The following is a 16,001-nucleotide window of genomic DNA, read 5'->3' as shown; positions in this document are numbered from 1 at the left end:
TGCTGTTCATTTTTGGTATATAAGACTGCACATGTTGAAGGAGAATTGGTGCCGAGATAGCTTAATTATTCTAAACTGTTTTTGTCTTACGTAGACTCCCATGATTGAAAAGACAGAAGTTTGATGGGGAGGAAAGCTGAATGAGACCCAGGGGATACAAAGACAGAGGTAGAAAGAGTAACAGCCAGATTAGGAAACACCATACTTATTTTTCCCTGTGAGTCTGCGCTTTAGAACTGCCCAACCTCCCAGGCTCAAAAGCACATTTGCTCACTGTTCTTTATTCCCAGAAAGCCAGAAAAGTTGAGTAGTTCTGGAACAATAAAGAAACTTGTGTGGTTAACACAGCATTCCTAGACCTTGACCAAAGACCTTCTTTGTTTAAGAAAACTGCTCTTTTTCACAAAGCTGCATAGTTCAAGGGTTGCAAGGAGAGACAAGTGTGGGAGATCCGTCCCAGCCGGCCACAGCACCAAACTACACCCGCCACTGATGGGGTGATGCTGTAGCTACAGACATCAAGATAGCCTTGGTATCAAATTCACCTCTAACGCCTGTGAAATTCCCAGGGGAAGTGTGGCATTTATGCTAAAGCAATTCCACCCCTGTCCCCAAACCGACAAATGCTCACTTTTGAGAGCAGTTAGGTATTTCAATACAAATGATATGTATGTTTTTCTTATAGGGGTGCAATGAGGAAGTAACAATTTCCAAACGGCCAGCAGATGGTGCCAAAAGGCAGGAGTAGTGAAAGGAGGGGCTTAACCTCCGGGAGCCCCAGGTAAGAAAGAACTTGGGAGCTGACAGGCCCCCTCTGAACTGCAGTTGTGTCCTTTGGCCTGCAGAGTACTTAGTAATTGGTTTTTAATTACTTTCCAACATTTTAAAATGGTGGTAATTCATACAAAACCAGTGTCTCCAGATTCGCTTGAAATATTGAAATATCTAGAAACACTGGCTACTAATTCTATCAGGTTAAGAGCCAGTTGGAACTGAGTGGCTACTAGCCTTTAAAGGGGCCAATTTACTGTGGTCACTCCTCCGTTTCACTTACAATTGCTGCCTGGACACTGAAGACATGTAACTTTGTCACCCCTGACACAACCCAGCCCAACCTGTACACTTCATTTCATTGCAATGTGTCTTTAAAATTGCAAAGCGAGGAGAAGCTAACGCAAAGGATGGGACCATCACAGATGATGCGATTCAATAGGGTATTTAAATGAATTTGCATCGGATGTCCAAGGTATCTGGGATGTTGCCTAAGAGACAGAGTAGCCTTTGGAGATCTGAGCATTCGCTCTTCTAGCAACCCTCATGATCTATGCTGGGGCCTCGGGGCAGGTCTCTCAAACCAGCTGCCTTTCAGTGTGTTTTCTGGTAGGCAGAGGGCAAGGGGAAATTGTTTTCTTAGCCTTCATTAGGTGGTTAAACAACACAGGGCTTGTGCCATCGCTGTGCTGAAGAAGAACTGTGATTGGAAGCCTTTTTCCTATTAGAGGAAAGGGCTCAGGAGGTTGCATCCCCATGGCTGCTCCAGGATCCTGGATACATTTATCTTTTTTTCTTTTTTTTTTTTTGAGACATAGGCTCAGTCTACTGCCCAGGCTGGAGTGCAGTGGTGCTATCCTGGCTCACTGCAACATCCGCCTCTCATGTTCAAGTGATTCTCGTGCCTCAACCTCCCCAGTAGCTGGGATTACAGGAACACACCACCAGGCCCTGCTAATTTTTGTATTTTTAGTAGAAATGGGGTTTCACCATGTTGGCCAGGCCGGTCTCGAAGTCCTGACCTCAAGTGATCCACCCGCCTCGGTCTTCCAAAGTGCTGAGGTTACAGGCGTGAGCCACGACACCTGGCCATATCTTCTAGCAACATTTGGATTATAAGCTTCTGGAAGTCAGGGAGGATATCTGTATAGAGCCTAGGCCAGCACTGTATCCTCAACACCTAACCTACCAGCCAGGGCAGGGAGGTGGGAAAAGGTGCACAGAGCAAATATGTGGTCTCATGCAGAGACGTACATCTCTACCTCCTTATTACCCAGGACCAGGAGACAGCTTATTCTGCTTTGGCAGATTTATGGGATTTGTTGACCAAGATTCGTGACCTGAAGAGTCACTTACCCTGATTCCCGTAGAGTTCATACATTTCTTAACAATAGAAAAGAGCAAGGAAAGGATGGATCACAGTATCTGAATGAAATGCAGATGTTTTTCTTAACAAATCACCATGGTGTTTTTTTTTCCTTATGAATTCATCTTCTATTCTAAACTCATAGTTCTAAATACATCACAGATCCTTGCAAAAAAATGAAAAAAAAAAAAAAAAAGGCTTGGCTGACTATCCACCTTTGTGCCTGTTCAGTGTGGAGGAGGATGGAGCCTCCAAGCTGTCAGAAGGCAGCCTTCACTGGCTGTCGGCATGCTCCCTGGGGCCCCTCTCCTTTCAGCTCTTCTCCAAAAGCAAATGCCCTAGAGTCTGTTCCTGTGTAAAAGCACACATAGCTTAAAGAAGTGGCTATAGATTGACTGTAGTTGCAATGGAAGGCTCTAGACCTGGATTGCGTGTGTGAGAGAGGAAGCCACGCTGTTATGGTTCTATATTTTCTAGGTCTCGTGGAGCCCCTAGGAAAAGGAAGGTAGGAAGAGCTCAGGGCAACCGAGACAGAGGCCGCCGTGCATGAGGAATACCTGGAGCTGCCGCATCTGCTGGAGCTGGAGCCTGAGTTCCGCCACGCTCCGCCTCATCTCCAGCAGGCTCATGTGGATGACCGAGGTGCCTGCAGGTGGAGGCTGGCTGGGAGGCACTGTGGACTCCAGAGCACTGAGCGTCTTCCCACCAGACACATGGGGAGTTCCTATGAGAAAAGTGCATCAGAGAACTCAGAAGGCCACAAAGGAAAGTCTAAGCTATGCATCCCATCCCAATGCAGATGACTGGTAGTTCCAAAAAGGCCCATTTCTCTCAATACAAAAAAAAAAAATGCATATATATGAATCATGCAGTGTTATAGTATGCAGTGTTATAGTATGCAGTGTGCAATAATCACATTCTAGAAGTTTAGTAAGAAAGTGCCATAGGAAGACAGGCCACAGAGCTGTCTATGCTCCCATCTATCTATTGACTGATTGATCTATCAATTGATCAATCTTGTTTACGGTTTTTTTTTTTTTAACTTAATTTTTTTTTTCTTTTCTTAACCTCTGGAAGAAGAGCCTGTTTAAACACACAGGTTTGCATAGAGAAAAGCTTAGAAGTGTATAAAACAAAGTGTTAATGGTATCTCCAGCCGTGGTATTCCAATATAAGGTTTTTTGTTGTTGTTGTTGCTGTTGTTGTTGTTTTTACTATTTTTTATTTTTGAGAACAGGGTCTCACTATATTGCCCAGGCAGGTCTCAAACTCCTGGGCTCACGCTATCCTCCTGCCTCTGCCTCCCTAAGAGCTAGGATTACAGGCATGAGCCACTGCACTCAGCCACTTTTTTGTATTTTTAAAATCTGCATACTGAATATCTGTAATTTTATAATAGAGAAAACTGATTTTAAAATTCCGAGACCTAATATAGAGTGTTTATGTGACTATTTCCTGGATGGCAAATGTAACCTAAGGACATGCAACTTATTTCTGGGCAGAGATTCGGCCAATCGCCAAGTGGAGACTAGTAAGAACTGGGTACTGTCCCGAATCCCTTCAGATTTCCAAAATCAAACGAAGGAGGGTGTCTGCACACAACTCCTTTAGTAAGAAAATAAGGCAAAATGCAAAAACCCTTCAGGAGAGGACTCTAACAGGGACAATGTGATTCTATGGAACAGGTACCTGGAGAAGAGGCAGGATCCATGTTACTAATAAACACACACATACCACACACACAGACACACACACACATACTTCGACTCAGTTCCCTTTCCTGTAAAGGGTCAAGTGCAAGCTTTGTCGCAGGCCAGCTGGCCTTGCAGGACAGAGCACTGCGGCCACTTGCAGACCCTGGAGTGGCTATAGTGTGGTGGTAGCCTGTCTTCCCATCGTGGCTCAGCCATTTCGGGAACCTTTCCCTCTCCAGCACACACAACTCAACGAGGCCTCAGTGGAGCTCAAAGTGGCTCATGAGCCAGGAAGCTCCCTGCAACTGTCCTCTTCCTTGCTTGGCCTTGGCGACACTGATGCTGCTGGAACCCCGTTCTCTTTATCCTTGAATGACCATCCAAATAGGGCCAGTCTCCCAGCCCCTCTAATGGCCCTCTTGGGGAGGCAGCAGGGGAGCAGGCCAGAAGGCATTTTAAAGGACTGACAATGGAGCTCTAGGAGACCTGACAGCAAGCTTTTCGTTATCTTTTTTCTTTTTCCTTTTTTTTTTTGACACAGAGTCTCGCTCTGTCTTGACCAGGCTGGAGTGCAGTGGCTGCGATGGACTACAGTGGTGTGATCTCGGCTCACTGCAGCCTCTGCCTCCTGGGTTCAAGCAATTCTCCTGTCTCAGCCTCCTGAGTAGCCGGGACTACAGGTGCGTACCAAGACAGCTGGCTAATTTTGTATTTTTAGTAGAGATGGGATTTCACCATGTTATCCAGGCTAGTCTCGAACTCCTGACTTCAGGTGATCAGTCTGCCTCAGCCTCCCAAAGTATAGGGATTACAGGCGTGAGCCACCACGCCCGGCCAACAACCAAATTCCTTTATGGAATCTACACTCATTTTTAAAGTATCTTCATCTATAACCTCTTAATCCACTATATGTGGTTCATGTAATAGCTCCATCATTCCCTGAAATGGCTCTTTATGTTCATTTCAGCGATCTTCTAGTTGTCACCCTGTGGACTCTCTCCTAGGCTGACATGACTTTGCTTCAATGTGACACTGAGCTTTGTCAGCCACTTCTTTTCTTTTCAGTCACTTTGAAACTTTCCATCATCTTCTTCCCTTTCTGCTGCTCTGTCTTGGTCAATCTCTTTTCTAACTCCTTCCTCTGCCAACCTTTTAAGTCCTGATATGTTGTGTCGCTGGGTCCACTTCTCTTCTGGATGGACATGCTTTCTAGGGAGGTCACTTCTGCTACCACCACCTGCCAAGGTCTCCCTCACCCTCGTCTGCAGCACACAATTATCTTCAGATCGACATATCAATGCCTTCACGTCACTACTGAACTTTTCCATAAGTGAGTCAAATTCATATTTCCACTCGTCTTCTCCAAACCTCTTTCTGTCTCTATGGGCCTAATTTTATTATATCTATAATGTCAATAGCTTTTGAGGAACAAGCAGTTTTTGGATACACGGATGAATTGTATAGTGGTGAAATCTGAGATTTTAGTGCAGCCATCACCGGAGTAGTGTATCTTGTATCCAATTTATAGTTTTTTATCCCTCACCCCCTCCCACCCTGCCTGCTTCTGAGTCTTCAATGTCCGTTATAATAAGGGCCTAACTTTAGCCAGTGGTACCACTATCTACTCAATTATCAGCCAGGCAGGCTGTCACTTTTTTTTTTTTTTGAGACAAGGTCTTGCTCTGTCACTCAGGCTGGAGTGCAGTGGCTTGATCTCGGCTCACTGCAGCCTTGACCTATTCAGGCGCAAGCAATCCTCCCACCTCAGCCTCCCAAGTATGTGGGACTATAAACGTGTACCACCATGCTAATTTTTTGTAGAGACAGGGTCTTGCAATGTTGCCCAGGCTGGTCTCAAACTCCTGGTCTCAAGCAATCCTCCCACTTTAGCCTTCCAAGATCCTGAGATTACAGGCGTGAGGCACCATGCCTGACCTGGCTATCATTCTTACTAACTGTGTGGCTTTGGATAACTAACCTAACCTCCCTGAGCTTCTGTCTCCTTTCATGTAAAATATGGGTAATGACATCTTCCTTATAGGGTTTTGTGTGTTAAATGATTGAATGCACAGTATAAAAATCTTTGAGATGGGAGGTTCCATCTGTTCTCTCTCCACAGTAAACTATGCATTCCTTAAGTAGCCAGGAAGTCTAGGTTTTCCTTTACTCTTGGCCAGATGAGTTCCTTGACTTCTATATAATTCCGTTTACTTGTCTACAGAACAGGATAATACTTGTCTTGTAGCTTACTTCCTAGGATTCTGGAAGAATTATTCTATTTTGTGCACGATACAAGGCTGCTATGGCAACGAAGCCCCTGTGGACGATATCTCACCCTGATACGTTAGAAAGTCCAAACCTAGCAGAGACGTGGGGAGTGAGCCCACGTGCACGTCGCCAGTGGCATTGCAAATCAGCTTGGCCATTCAGAAGAGAAAACTAGCAGCATGTCACCATTGCCACTGAACTGTCCCTTTGGACTCACTGATTCCACTTTGGGAAATATATCTGAGGAAATGGCACTGGCTCCTTTCCCCACATTTGAAAAGAAATTGACAAGAGGTTTTAGAACAAAGAAATGAAACCACCTATATATCTTTAAAGGGACTGAGGAATCTAAACATAAAAGGAGTTAAAATGACAGGCATATGATAATGTGTGCCACGTGTGTGGATATGTGTTCAGTTTTCTTCTCTGGAACATGAGAATAAAAATTGTACCTCTCCCTGGATGCTGCGGTAAGGAGTTCATGAGTGAATGCATGAAAAGCACATAGGAAGCACTCACTACATATTTATTATTATTATTATTCTCTAAAAAGCAAAAAGAAATAAAAGGATCATACAAAACAGCACGTACATACTGATTAGAGCAGTGCTTTCAGATATGAGTCATTTCTAGAATGGACTACAGAAGGATGGGAGCTTTTAATATTTAGTAGTTTCCTTTCTTCTCCCTAAGTTTACAATACATTTTAAAAAATGAATAAATTAAGTATCTCCGAAACAAACTGGCAATTGCTCTGAAGACAAGTTTAGCAATTTCCGTGAAATAATTCTCTGGCTTCGGCCAAGGCCACTGATTGATTTCTAAGCAAAACAACAAATCCCATCAGGATCAGGAACGCTGGCAGAGTGAACCTGTTGGCCTTGTAGCTAAATTATGCTCAGCCAGAGGAGAACCACGACCAACAGAGTCCTAAACTGAAGTTCCCAAATCTGTCTACTCTACCATGCCACACAAAACTAGTACACGTGGCTTCCCTAAATTTGGGGTTTCACCCAACTTGCCATATGCTTTCTGTGTAATTTAGAATCTGAATGTGTTCCTGCTAAGGATTTCTATTTCTAACCCGATGAGAGGGAAGACCTCATCTTCTTGCAGAGGCCTGGCTTAAGACTGCTGGATGAGACATTCATTGCAAAGACCTGGATACTAGTGAACGCCACTACTAACAGAACTGGGCTCTCTTTCTGGGGAATGCTGGCATTTAAAAAGCAGGCCCTGTCATCTGTCATGAGATTAAAAAGATAAAAAGCAGGCCCTAGGCCAAATACTCCTTTTTCTCCCATCTGGACACTGGTCATTCCTTATTGGCTACTGTCCCTTCTCATCCATCCCCATATTGCAGCTGGGCTGATGTCCTTCCCCGGTGTACAATCTTCCAATGGCTTCACGTTACACTTAGAACAATTTTAAATTCCCTTGACTGGACAACCCTTCTTCCCCCTAAGTCCTCTTCATCCTTCCGGGCTTAGTTTGTGTCACTTCATCCCTCCAGGCTTAGTTTGTGTCACTTCCTCCGGGGACTGCCCTTGGTATAGGTTAGTCCTATTGGTGAAGCATTTATCCTGCACTTTTAAACACTTGACACACATAAAATTACTTGTCCCATTTCCATCTTCCCCGTTGAATTCTAAGTTCTAGGCAGGCAGCCACATGTCTGCGAGATACCCACCGTATGGCCCTAACAATGAACAAATGAGTGAATGAATGAAAACCAAAGGGAAAAGACGGTGCTTTGCCCCCTGAATTAATGAATAAATCTGGAATTTCAGTATTAGCAGGAATATCTAGGAATCCTCTGACATCATACCAAATAAGTGACTTAGGGAAATGTCAAACATTTCTGAGACAAGTCAGGACTCATCCCAGGCAGCCCACAGGCCTCCTACAACTCCAAAAGCACTCACTTACCTGCACTATCTGTGTGGTTCCTGTTGGCTGTGGTTTTCATCATTTTCTCGCTGAATAAAAGAAAAAAAGAGTCAGCTATGCAGTTTCCAAAATGCCTTTTTTTTTTTTTTTTAGCCCATTCCATTCACTATTCGAAGCAATTGGCAGTGATGGGATTAAGCAATGAAGGTATTTTAGCATCAGCATCACAATTGGCCAGGATGGAAAAGGCTTCCCAGGTGTGCACCTGACACTGGGGGTGGAATGCAGCCAGGCTCACTTGTGACTTTCAGATGATGGCGACGTGGACACGCAAGGGTGGTGATTGCAGGCACTGCATGGTGAGTGGTCCATGAAGCCACATGCACTGGGAAGCCCATTTACCTTCTTGGGCCAAAGTGTTACCTTCGACCAAGAATTACCAGAAGGAGGAAAAAAAAAAAAACCAAACCAAACCCCAAAAAACAAACAAACAAAAATGCCCATGATCCATAGAGATGTGAATATTATCAGCCTTGAAATGATTACAAGGAAACAGATTTGAATGAATGAATTATCTTAATGATTAAAAGAGAAACAGATTGAATTATTGTTTTTCATTGGCTTTCTTCTTTTTTACCTAGATGTATCTTTGCTATAACTTGTAATAGGCCCTTTAAAAAGTGCAGACTGAACGAGGCCAGTTAAACTGGCAATCTGTTTCTCCATGGCTTGCATCCTCTCTCTGTAAAACAAGAGAATTGTTTGTTAAAGCTCTATTGACTTTCAGACCGGTTTGTCCAGGTGGATGCACCACCCAATGGTTATAAAAGGTACCACCTAGAAGGCCGTGGAAGTTCACCCAACCTGGCTCAGGAACGTGAAGAGCCGCACATCCCCAGCTGAGGTCAAGATTCGTGATCAGTGTTCAGTATCAAGTCAGTGACCTGACTGGCTAAAAAAAAGACATAGCACAGACCAACAGGGGCCTCCTGGAAAAATGAAAAACTTCTCCCTTGGAAACAACCCTGTTTGCACATCCTGTGTTTTTTGAGTCTTTCTGCCCTGCTTTCTTTCTTTCACCTTGCACAAAAGGGCTGTTTCCTAGCATGGCAGTGTCCCAGGCCAGATCTCACTGAGCTGCACACATTTCTAGGCCGTACACCTCAGCTGGGAGGCTGCTGAGTGGTTTTGGTATAAATGATGGAGATGTTTGCTGTGTGGGTAGTAACACTTGTGTCATAGCTTAAGGGCAACACAAACATGTCTTTTTTTTTTTTTTCTTTGAGATGGAGTCTTGCTCTGTTGCCCAGGCTGGAGTGCAGTGGTGCCAAAGCTGCTCACTGCAAGCTCCGCCTCCCGGGTTCATGCCATTCCCCTGCCTCAGCCTCCCAAGTAGCCGGGACTATACGTGCTCGCCACCACTCTTGGCTAATTTTTTGTATTTTTAGTAGAGATGGGGTTTCACCTTGTTAGCTAGGATGGTCTCGATCTCCTGACCTTGTGATCTGCCTGCCTTGGCCTCCCAAGGTGCTGGGATTACAGGCGTCAGCCACCGTGCCCCGCCATGTCTCTTCTTTAGATAGTGGAGAAATATGACAGAAACCTGTCCGGGCATGGTGGCTCAGGCCTGTAATCCCAGCACTTTGGGAGGCTGAGGTGGGCGGATCACCTGAGGTCAAGAGTTTGAGACCAGCTTGGCCAACATTGTGAAACCCCATCTCTACTACCAAGATCGCACTACTGAACTACAGACTGGGCAAAAGAGCAAGACTCTGTCTCAAAAACAAAAAACAAACAACAACAACAAAAAACCCAAGTATTTGAAAGTAGATGATGTTGGATCTAATGTCATAGGAACTTTAGCCTGGAGGCCTTTACAGAATCGTGCAGGAAAATGAGTATCCCTAACAGCTTGGCCATCTCAAGACGTTAATGAAAAATTTCCCAATGATTTCCATATACAGATACTGCTCCCTTCTCTCCAGGGCTCTTTGATGCTTCATTACAGTTTAACTGGCATTTGAAATAGGCTCACATTTCTACACCTCAGACAACGGACGTTTTGCAGAACTATTGCCATTGTTTTCAACACATCGTTAAAAACAACAATACAAGTAAGTGAATAGAGGCTTCACATGTCACCTCATGTGAATTCAGTTATGCATACTTTGTAGTTCAAAACAGGAAAAGGAGAGAGAAGAACAATGTATATGGCACGGGCATTGCCTGTGCTGTTATCTCTCATGAGTGACTGTCCTTGCACAAGCCTGAGATAAGAGAAGGGACCTCACTCCTCACTGCGGATCTCAGTCCCACAGACCCCTGGGCTTGTGAGTGATGGGATTCCTGTTCTGCAAACAGTATATTCGTACACTATTAAATACAAGCTGGTTAATTTATCTGATTCTCAGTGGAAAAAGTAATGGTGGTCTGGCCAGGCATGGTGGTCCATGCCTGTAATCCCAGGACTTTGGGAGGCCCAGGTGGGTGGATCACCTGAGGTCAGAACTTCGAGATCAGCCTGATCAACATGGTGAAACCCCATCTCTACTAAAAATAGAAAAATTAGCTGGGTATGGTTGTGCATGCCTGTAATCCCAGCTACTCAGGAGGCTGAGGCAGGAGAATCACCGGAACCTGGGAGGTGGAGGCTACAGTGAGCCAAGATTGCGCCACTGCACTCCATCCTGGGCGACAGTGCAAGACTCTGTCTCAAAAAAAAAAAGAGTAATGATGGCCTGTTCCTTCACAGAAAAAGCCAGCTGATTAAGTTGGGCTCTTTTTGAGAGATGGTGCATCTGCATCCTGAACTTTATGACAATCAAGATGATATTCAAGGGTAATTTTGTCCAACTCAAGCATTGCAGCCTTGAGTTTTGCCTCCAGAATGTAATTCTCAGTGCCATGTGTAACACTGATCTTAATTTTGTAACTGTAAGCTTCTGATATCAGAACTCCACACATTTTCTTTAGTTTAAAATTGATGGTCTGTCACAATACTGAGTTTCTTATATGTAAGTCACGCAGTCTGGATAGTTAAAGGTTGCAAATCCACCAAGGAGGGAAAAAAAAAACACCAAGTAATTTTAAGTATTAATAGTATGATCTCTCTGCTGTAATAGAGTGGAAAGAAGAAATCTCAAATGGTGAGCATGGAAACGTATCTCCCCAGAGTGATTTGCAAATGTTTCCAGGTACACCAGTTGATGCTAAACCTCTCAGCCATACAGGATTTCAGTCATACCTTGGCGCCCCTCTTTGCCATAAAATAGTCCACATTATCAAAGGGAAAAAATGGTAAGAAATTCAAATAAGAAAAACCAGTTAGTGAATATCCATCGGCAAGGCCAAGCTTATTGACCCAAGTCACAGTGGCATCTCAGAAAAAATGGGAGTGGTGGTTGGTCACTCTTCCTGCCACATGGGAGACACAGACTTGCACAAACTCTTGGGAAATGAATGACTTCCTCGGGAGAATGCTCAGTCCCAGGTGAAAGTTGCCCAGAGTCCTCATTCGTCCCACAGGGACTCTATCCACAGTGGTGCTGGAGTACAATGAATGACACTAAGAGCAGAAGTGCATTCAGGCTACCTTGAGATGTACTAGTTTACTGCTCTTCTTCAATCCTAGGCAAATGCAAAGGATATTTCTTTAAGGAAAAAAAGGTAACATGGCATTTTTAGAGTCTAGAGAGCTTTGGTAAGGAAGTGGCTTAAAGGGTTCTGTACAGCTGGAGTGTGGGATAGAAAGGCATGATGACAACCTTAGTACATACAGAAGACAGTAATATTAAGAAATGCAAGAAATAGGTAGGTCTCATTTATGTAGAGACTAAATAAGACTCTGCTAAGAGAGAAATGGCAGAGGGGAGTCCTGGGATTCCATCGCTGGCCACGAGAACAATGCTAGTTAGCGCTAGACCAGCCTTCTTTCTGCTTCCAGTCTGGTCAACAGGTTTCATTACACTGTCCAACAAAGGAGAGCATCAGCATTAAAAATTGAAACAGGCCGGGTGCAGTGGCTCGTGTCTGTAATCCCAGTACTTTGGGAGGTCAAGGCGGGTGGATCACTTGAGGTCAGAAATTCAAGACCAGCCTGGCCAATATGGTGAAATCCCATCTCTACTAAAAATACAAAAATTAGCTGGGTGTGGTGGCGCATGCCTGTAATCCCAGCTACTTGGGAGGCTGAGGCAGGAGAATCACTTGACCCCAGGAGGCAGAAGTTGCAGTGAGCAGATTGCACCACTGCACTCCAGCTTGGGCGACAGAGCGAGACTGTGTCGGGAAGGAAGGAAGGAAGGAAGGAAGGAAGGAAGGAAGGAAGGAAGGAAGGAAGGAAGGAAGGAAGGAAGGAAGATCGATCGAGCAACTGAATCATTCTGGATAAAGAACATTGGTCTTCTACTGATTCATCCTTGAGTTGAGAACTGTAGAATGTCACAACACAGACCACGTCATCTGCACATGGAAGTCCGTGGGGCTGCAGACACACCTTCGGCATGTTCCTTGGCTCAGTGAGTACTCAGTTTCTACCCTGGGCTTCCAACAGATAATAGTTTTAGGGTGCAGAGAGAGACAACTCCCAAACAATATCCTATTCTTCTTTAGGGCTGATATTGACAGAGTTGCAGAACTGCCTGGGATAAGAGTTTGGGTGCTTTTAGAACAAAAGGGCTATACCCACTCCAGGTACCCACATGCTTGGCTTGCCTTTTTGTATCCGTGAGGAAGGGAGTGAAGGCTCCCTGGGTGGCCTCTTTCAGGATATGTCACCTGCAGGGTCACCAGGAAAGAGACATGCTGCATCAGAGATTCTGAGTCAGGTGGCTTCTCATCTGACACCCCCCCGGAGAGTTCAGATGCTTGACAGTAGAGGGGAAGTCATTCCCTCCCAGGTGGGAGCAGGCAGTACACACAGCACCAAATACATGTGTATGCTCTACTGTCTTGGCCAAAGCCACTTCACAAAAATACAATTCTTTTGACACACGGTAATGAGAAAACATTTTCCCTCCTATTTAATCATCAAAGTGTGTCTGCTTTCAGGATTCATTTTGGGGACATTATCTGATTTATACATTCATAAATAAGATTGTCTTTCCATTTTATAGTTGGTAATCTGGAAACAATTTTATGGTTTAAGTAAATTACGGCAATGGAAACTTATACAGCCTTCTCCCATGATGAAATTGTAGGAAGTGTTTTAAAGTTGAAAGGGAAGAAAGCAAAGTGCCATGGAAGAAGAGAAATGAACACAACCCTGTCATTTTATTGCAGGGGCAATTTTGCATGCTCATGATCAGAATATTAAAGACATTTAGGCTCATTCTTGCCAATATCACTTGGTTTAAAATATGACAGAACTGATACAATTACTGTTGAAAAGATGGCTTAAAAACGATTTCATAAACCATTTTATATCATTCCACAAACCATATTTATGTGATTAGTGTATATGGTTAACTAGTCATTTAATGTCTTAAGTCAGCTTGGCTGAATGAGTCTTCTCATGATCCAAACATAATATTAATAAAAAATTCAAGTCACATTCAGGGAAGTGCTGTTTGCAGTGTTAAAACGATTACTCCAAACAACTTTCCTGCAAGCTCCATGTCTGTCTGTGAAGATGAAGCAAAATTCTTACTGTTGGTGGTCTGTTCTGTCTTTGCAACACAGAAAAGAAAAAAAAAATCTGTGTTTAGGGGATGATTTTTAAACAGTGACTCCATTTACAGAACCTTTTTTCTTTTTTTTTTTTTTTGACAGGGTCTCACTCTATTCCCAGGCTGGAGTACAGTGGCATGATCATAGCTCACTGAAGCCTCAACTCACCAAGGTCAAGAGATCCTTTCGCCTCAGCCCCCCCAAGTAGCTGGGATCACAGGCACGCACCGCCTCACCTGGCTACTTCTTTTGTATTTTTAGTAGAGATGGGGTTTCACCGTGTTGCTCAGGCTGGTCTTGATCTCTTGGACTCAAGCAAGATCGGCCTCCCAAAGTGTTGGAATTACAGGCATAAGCCACCATGCCTGGCCCATTTATATATCTTTTTGATTCAAGTTTTACCTTGACTTTTTTTTTTTTTTTGGACTAGGGACTTTGTACTGATCAAGGCATCACTAAGCCTGAATTAAGTCCTTATTATATATCTAAGTAAATGAATGGCTATTAAGACACAAGTCAATAGTGTAACACATATGAGGCTGGCGATTCCCCTATTAAGAATCCCAAAGGATTTGTTCTTAAATATCCAGAAGATGTATTACAGGAGATGGCTGAAACCAGCTAGCCGAGCTGATGTGATTAGCCCCTAGTCTGAAGCATTAACCTTCTTAACCAGTTAGGGGATTATTTTTAGCCAGTGACTCCATTTATATAACTTTTTTTTTTTGGGACAGGGTCTTACTCTGTTCCTAGGCTGGGGTACAGTGAACATGATCATGGCTCACTGCAGCCTCAACCCACTGTAGTCAGTAACAACTGCTTTATTCTAGTCTTCTGAGAGTCCCTACTAGGTGGTTCCTCCATTTGCTTGTAGTTCTAAATTTTGCAATTTTTTCTTTGTATTCCTGCTCATTCCCCCTCATCTCTCTTCATCAGAAAGTGTTATATGGTCAATGAGTCAATCAAAAAATATTTTTGAGCCCTTAATATGTGCTAGGTAATGTGCTAGCTGCCGTGGATACAGCAGAGGCACAACACCCGCTTTCTCAGGCAGTGCCTTTCTTTCACAATGTCAGTTTCTTTTTTTCTGGGAGAAATCTGTCTGAACTAAAACTCTTTAGTCTTGGCAGTGCCGAAGGCATTTTCCAGAATGCAATAGTGAACAGGTTTAAAGCAAGGCTATGCCCTTGTTTGTTCATGCCCTGACTCTGGTATGAGGGGAAAAAAAAAAAAAAAAAAACCCAAAGTAATTAAAGACTCTGTTTTCAGATGAGTTCAACAAAACAAAGGAATTCAAATTGTCTGAATTTGTGGTAAAGCTTCAAATGTGACTCTAAGCAATGAACTTTCTATTTCTGCCTGAAGTTAACCTATTGGTGGAAAAGCTGTGTAACTAAAGACATTGTTCCCCAACCTCCCAATACATTTAACTTCTCATTGACACATTTAGATCTATTTGGCAGACATTGGTGTAGTTGGCGGTCAGGGCTGCCATTTCTTCTCCCCAGGCCCTGTGTTCATGGCATGAGCAAGAAGACTGGGTATGTTCTGTCTCCCCTAAAAAGCACTTCAATCTTTTGTCTCGTCTGATGTCTCAGCATCTCCCCTGCTTTGGAATTCTTGACTATCTCATCCCTAAGTTCCCTACCGTTATCCAGGAAATCCCTCCCATTCCTGGGTGATCAGCATGGAACTGTGCTCCCATCCACCACACCCCAGCTGCCATCCTTTGTAGATTCAACATCCATACTTACAACCCCTACAGAAATGTGGCACTATAGAGCCTCAAAATCTTTACAGCCATCCTCCGACCTTGAATTCTAACTCAGAATGGTGTTACTGTCTAGATCTGAAACTGCAAAACCCCTTCTAAGTATGGCGATGTTTTGTTGTCTTCATTTCTCTTATTAATACAAACTATTTCTTTGTCTGTAGCCTGACCTTACTTTCTCCACCTTCGATACTGTCTGAACAGTCTCTGGTCATTTCTCCTGACTCTTACCCAGGTTGGACCCTGAATACTTTCAACATTATCCCAGCTGAACTCCATTGCCTCTGGGCTATTTTTCAGCCTTACTGTTCCCATGCTATACTGACATTGCTTTCTGAATGACAGAGCAGGTAATAAATGAGAAGAAAAGACCCCCTGTGCCCCTTCTATTTCTTCCTATGTCCTCTCCTTCTGGTAATCTTCAAGGAGACAGAGTTGGGGATACCTTCTTATTCACCAAAGGGGCTCATCTAAAATGTTCCGCATTTAACTTATGATGCATGAAGATAGACACATTTAAGGACACCTGTAAAAAACAGGCAAAAATGAAGCTCCATTTATGAGGATCTGGAGG

General features: G+C 43.8%; 1 protein-coding gene across 18 annotated transcripts in view; it reads right to left on the bottom strand.

Moving 5' to 3' along the window:
- The window catches only part of KIAA1217 (KIAA1217 ortholog), an 850,300-nt gene that overhangs the window by 43,134 nt on the left and 791,165 nt on the right, over window positions 1–16,001 (bottom strand). For 12 of the 18 annotated variants that reach the window (XM_073018799.1, XM_008002527.3, XM_073018795.1 and 9 more), the window contains 3 exons: window positions 8,627–8,731; window positions 8,029–8,078; window positions 2,695–2,861 (listed from right to left, as the gene is read on the bottom strand). In XM_073018799.1, coding sequence (XP_072874900.1) covers window positions 2,695–2,861; window positions 8,029–8,078; window positions 8,627–8,731 — 322 coding nt within the window. The remainder of the gene's footprint in view (window positions 1–2,694; window positions 2,862–8,028; window positions 8,079–8,626; window positions 8,732–16,001) is intronic. The other 6 variants (XM_073018800.1, XM_037983496.2, XM_037983497.2 and 3 more) reach the window with 1 other exon arrangement.

The sequence above is a fragment of the Chlorocebus sabaeus genome, chromosome 9 (genome assembly GCF_047675955.1).
Source record: "Chlorocebus sabaeus isolate Y175 chromosome 9, mChlSab1.0.hap1, whole genome shotgun sequence".
Lineage (NCBI taxonomy): Eukaryota > Metazoa > Chordata > Mammalia > Primates > Cercopithecidae > Chlorocebus > Chlorocebus sabaeus.
Note: the sequence above shows the minus strand (reverse complement) of the source record. Positions and strands in the feature narration are given on the sequence as shown.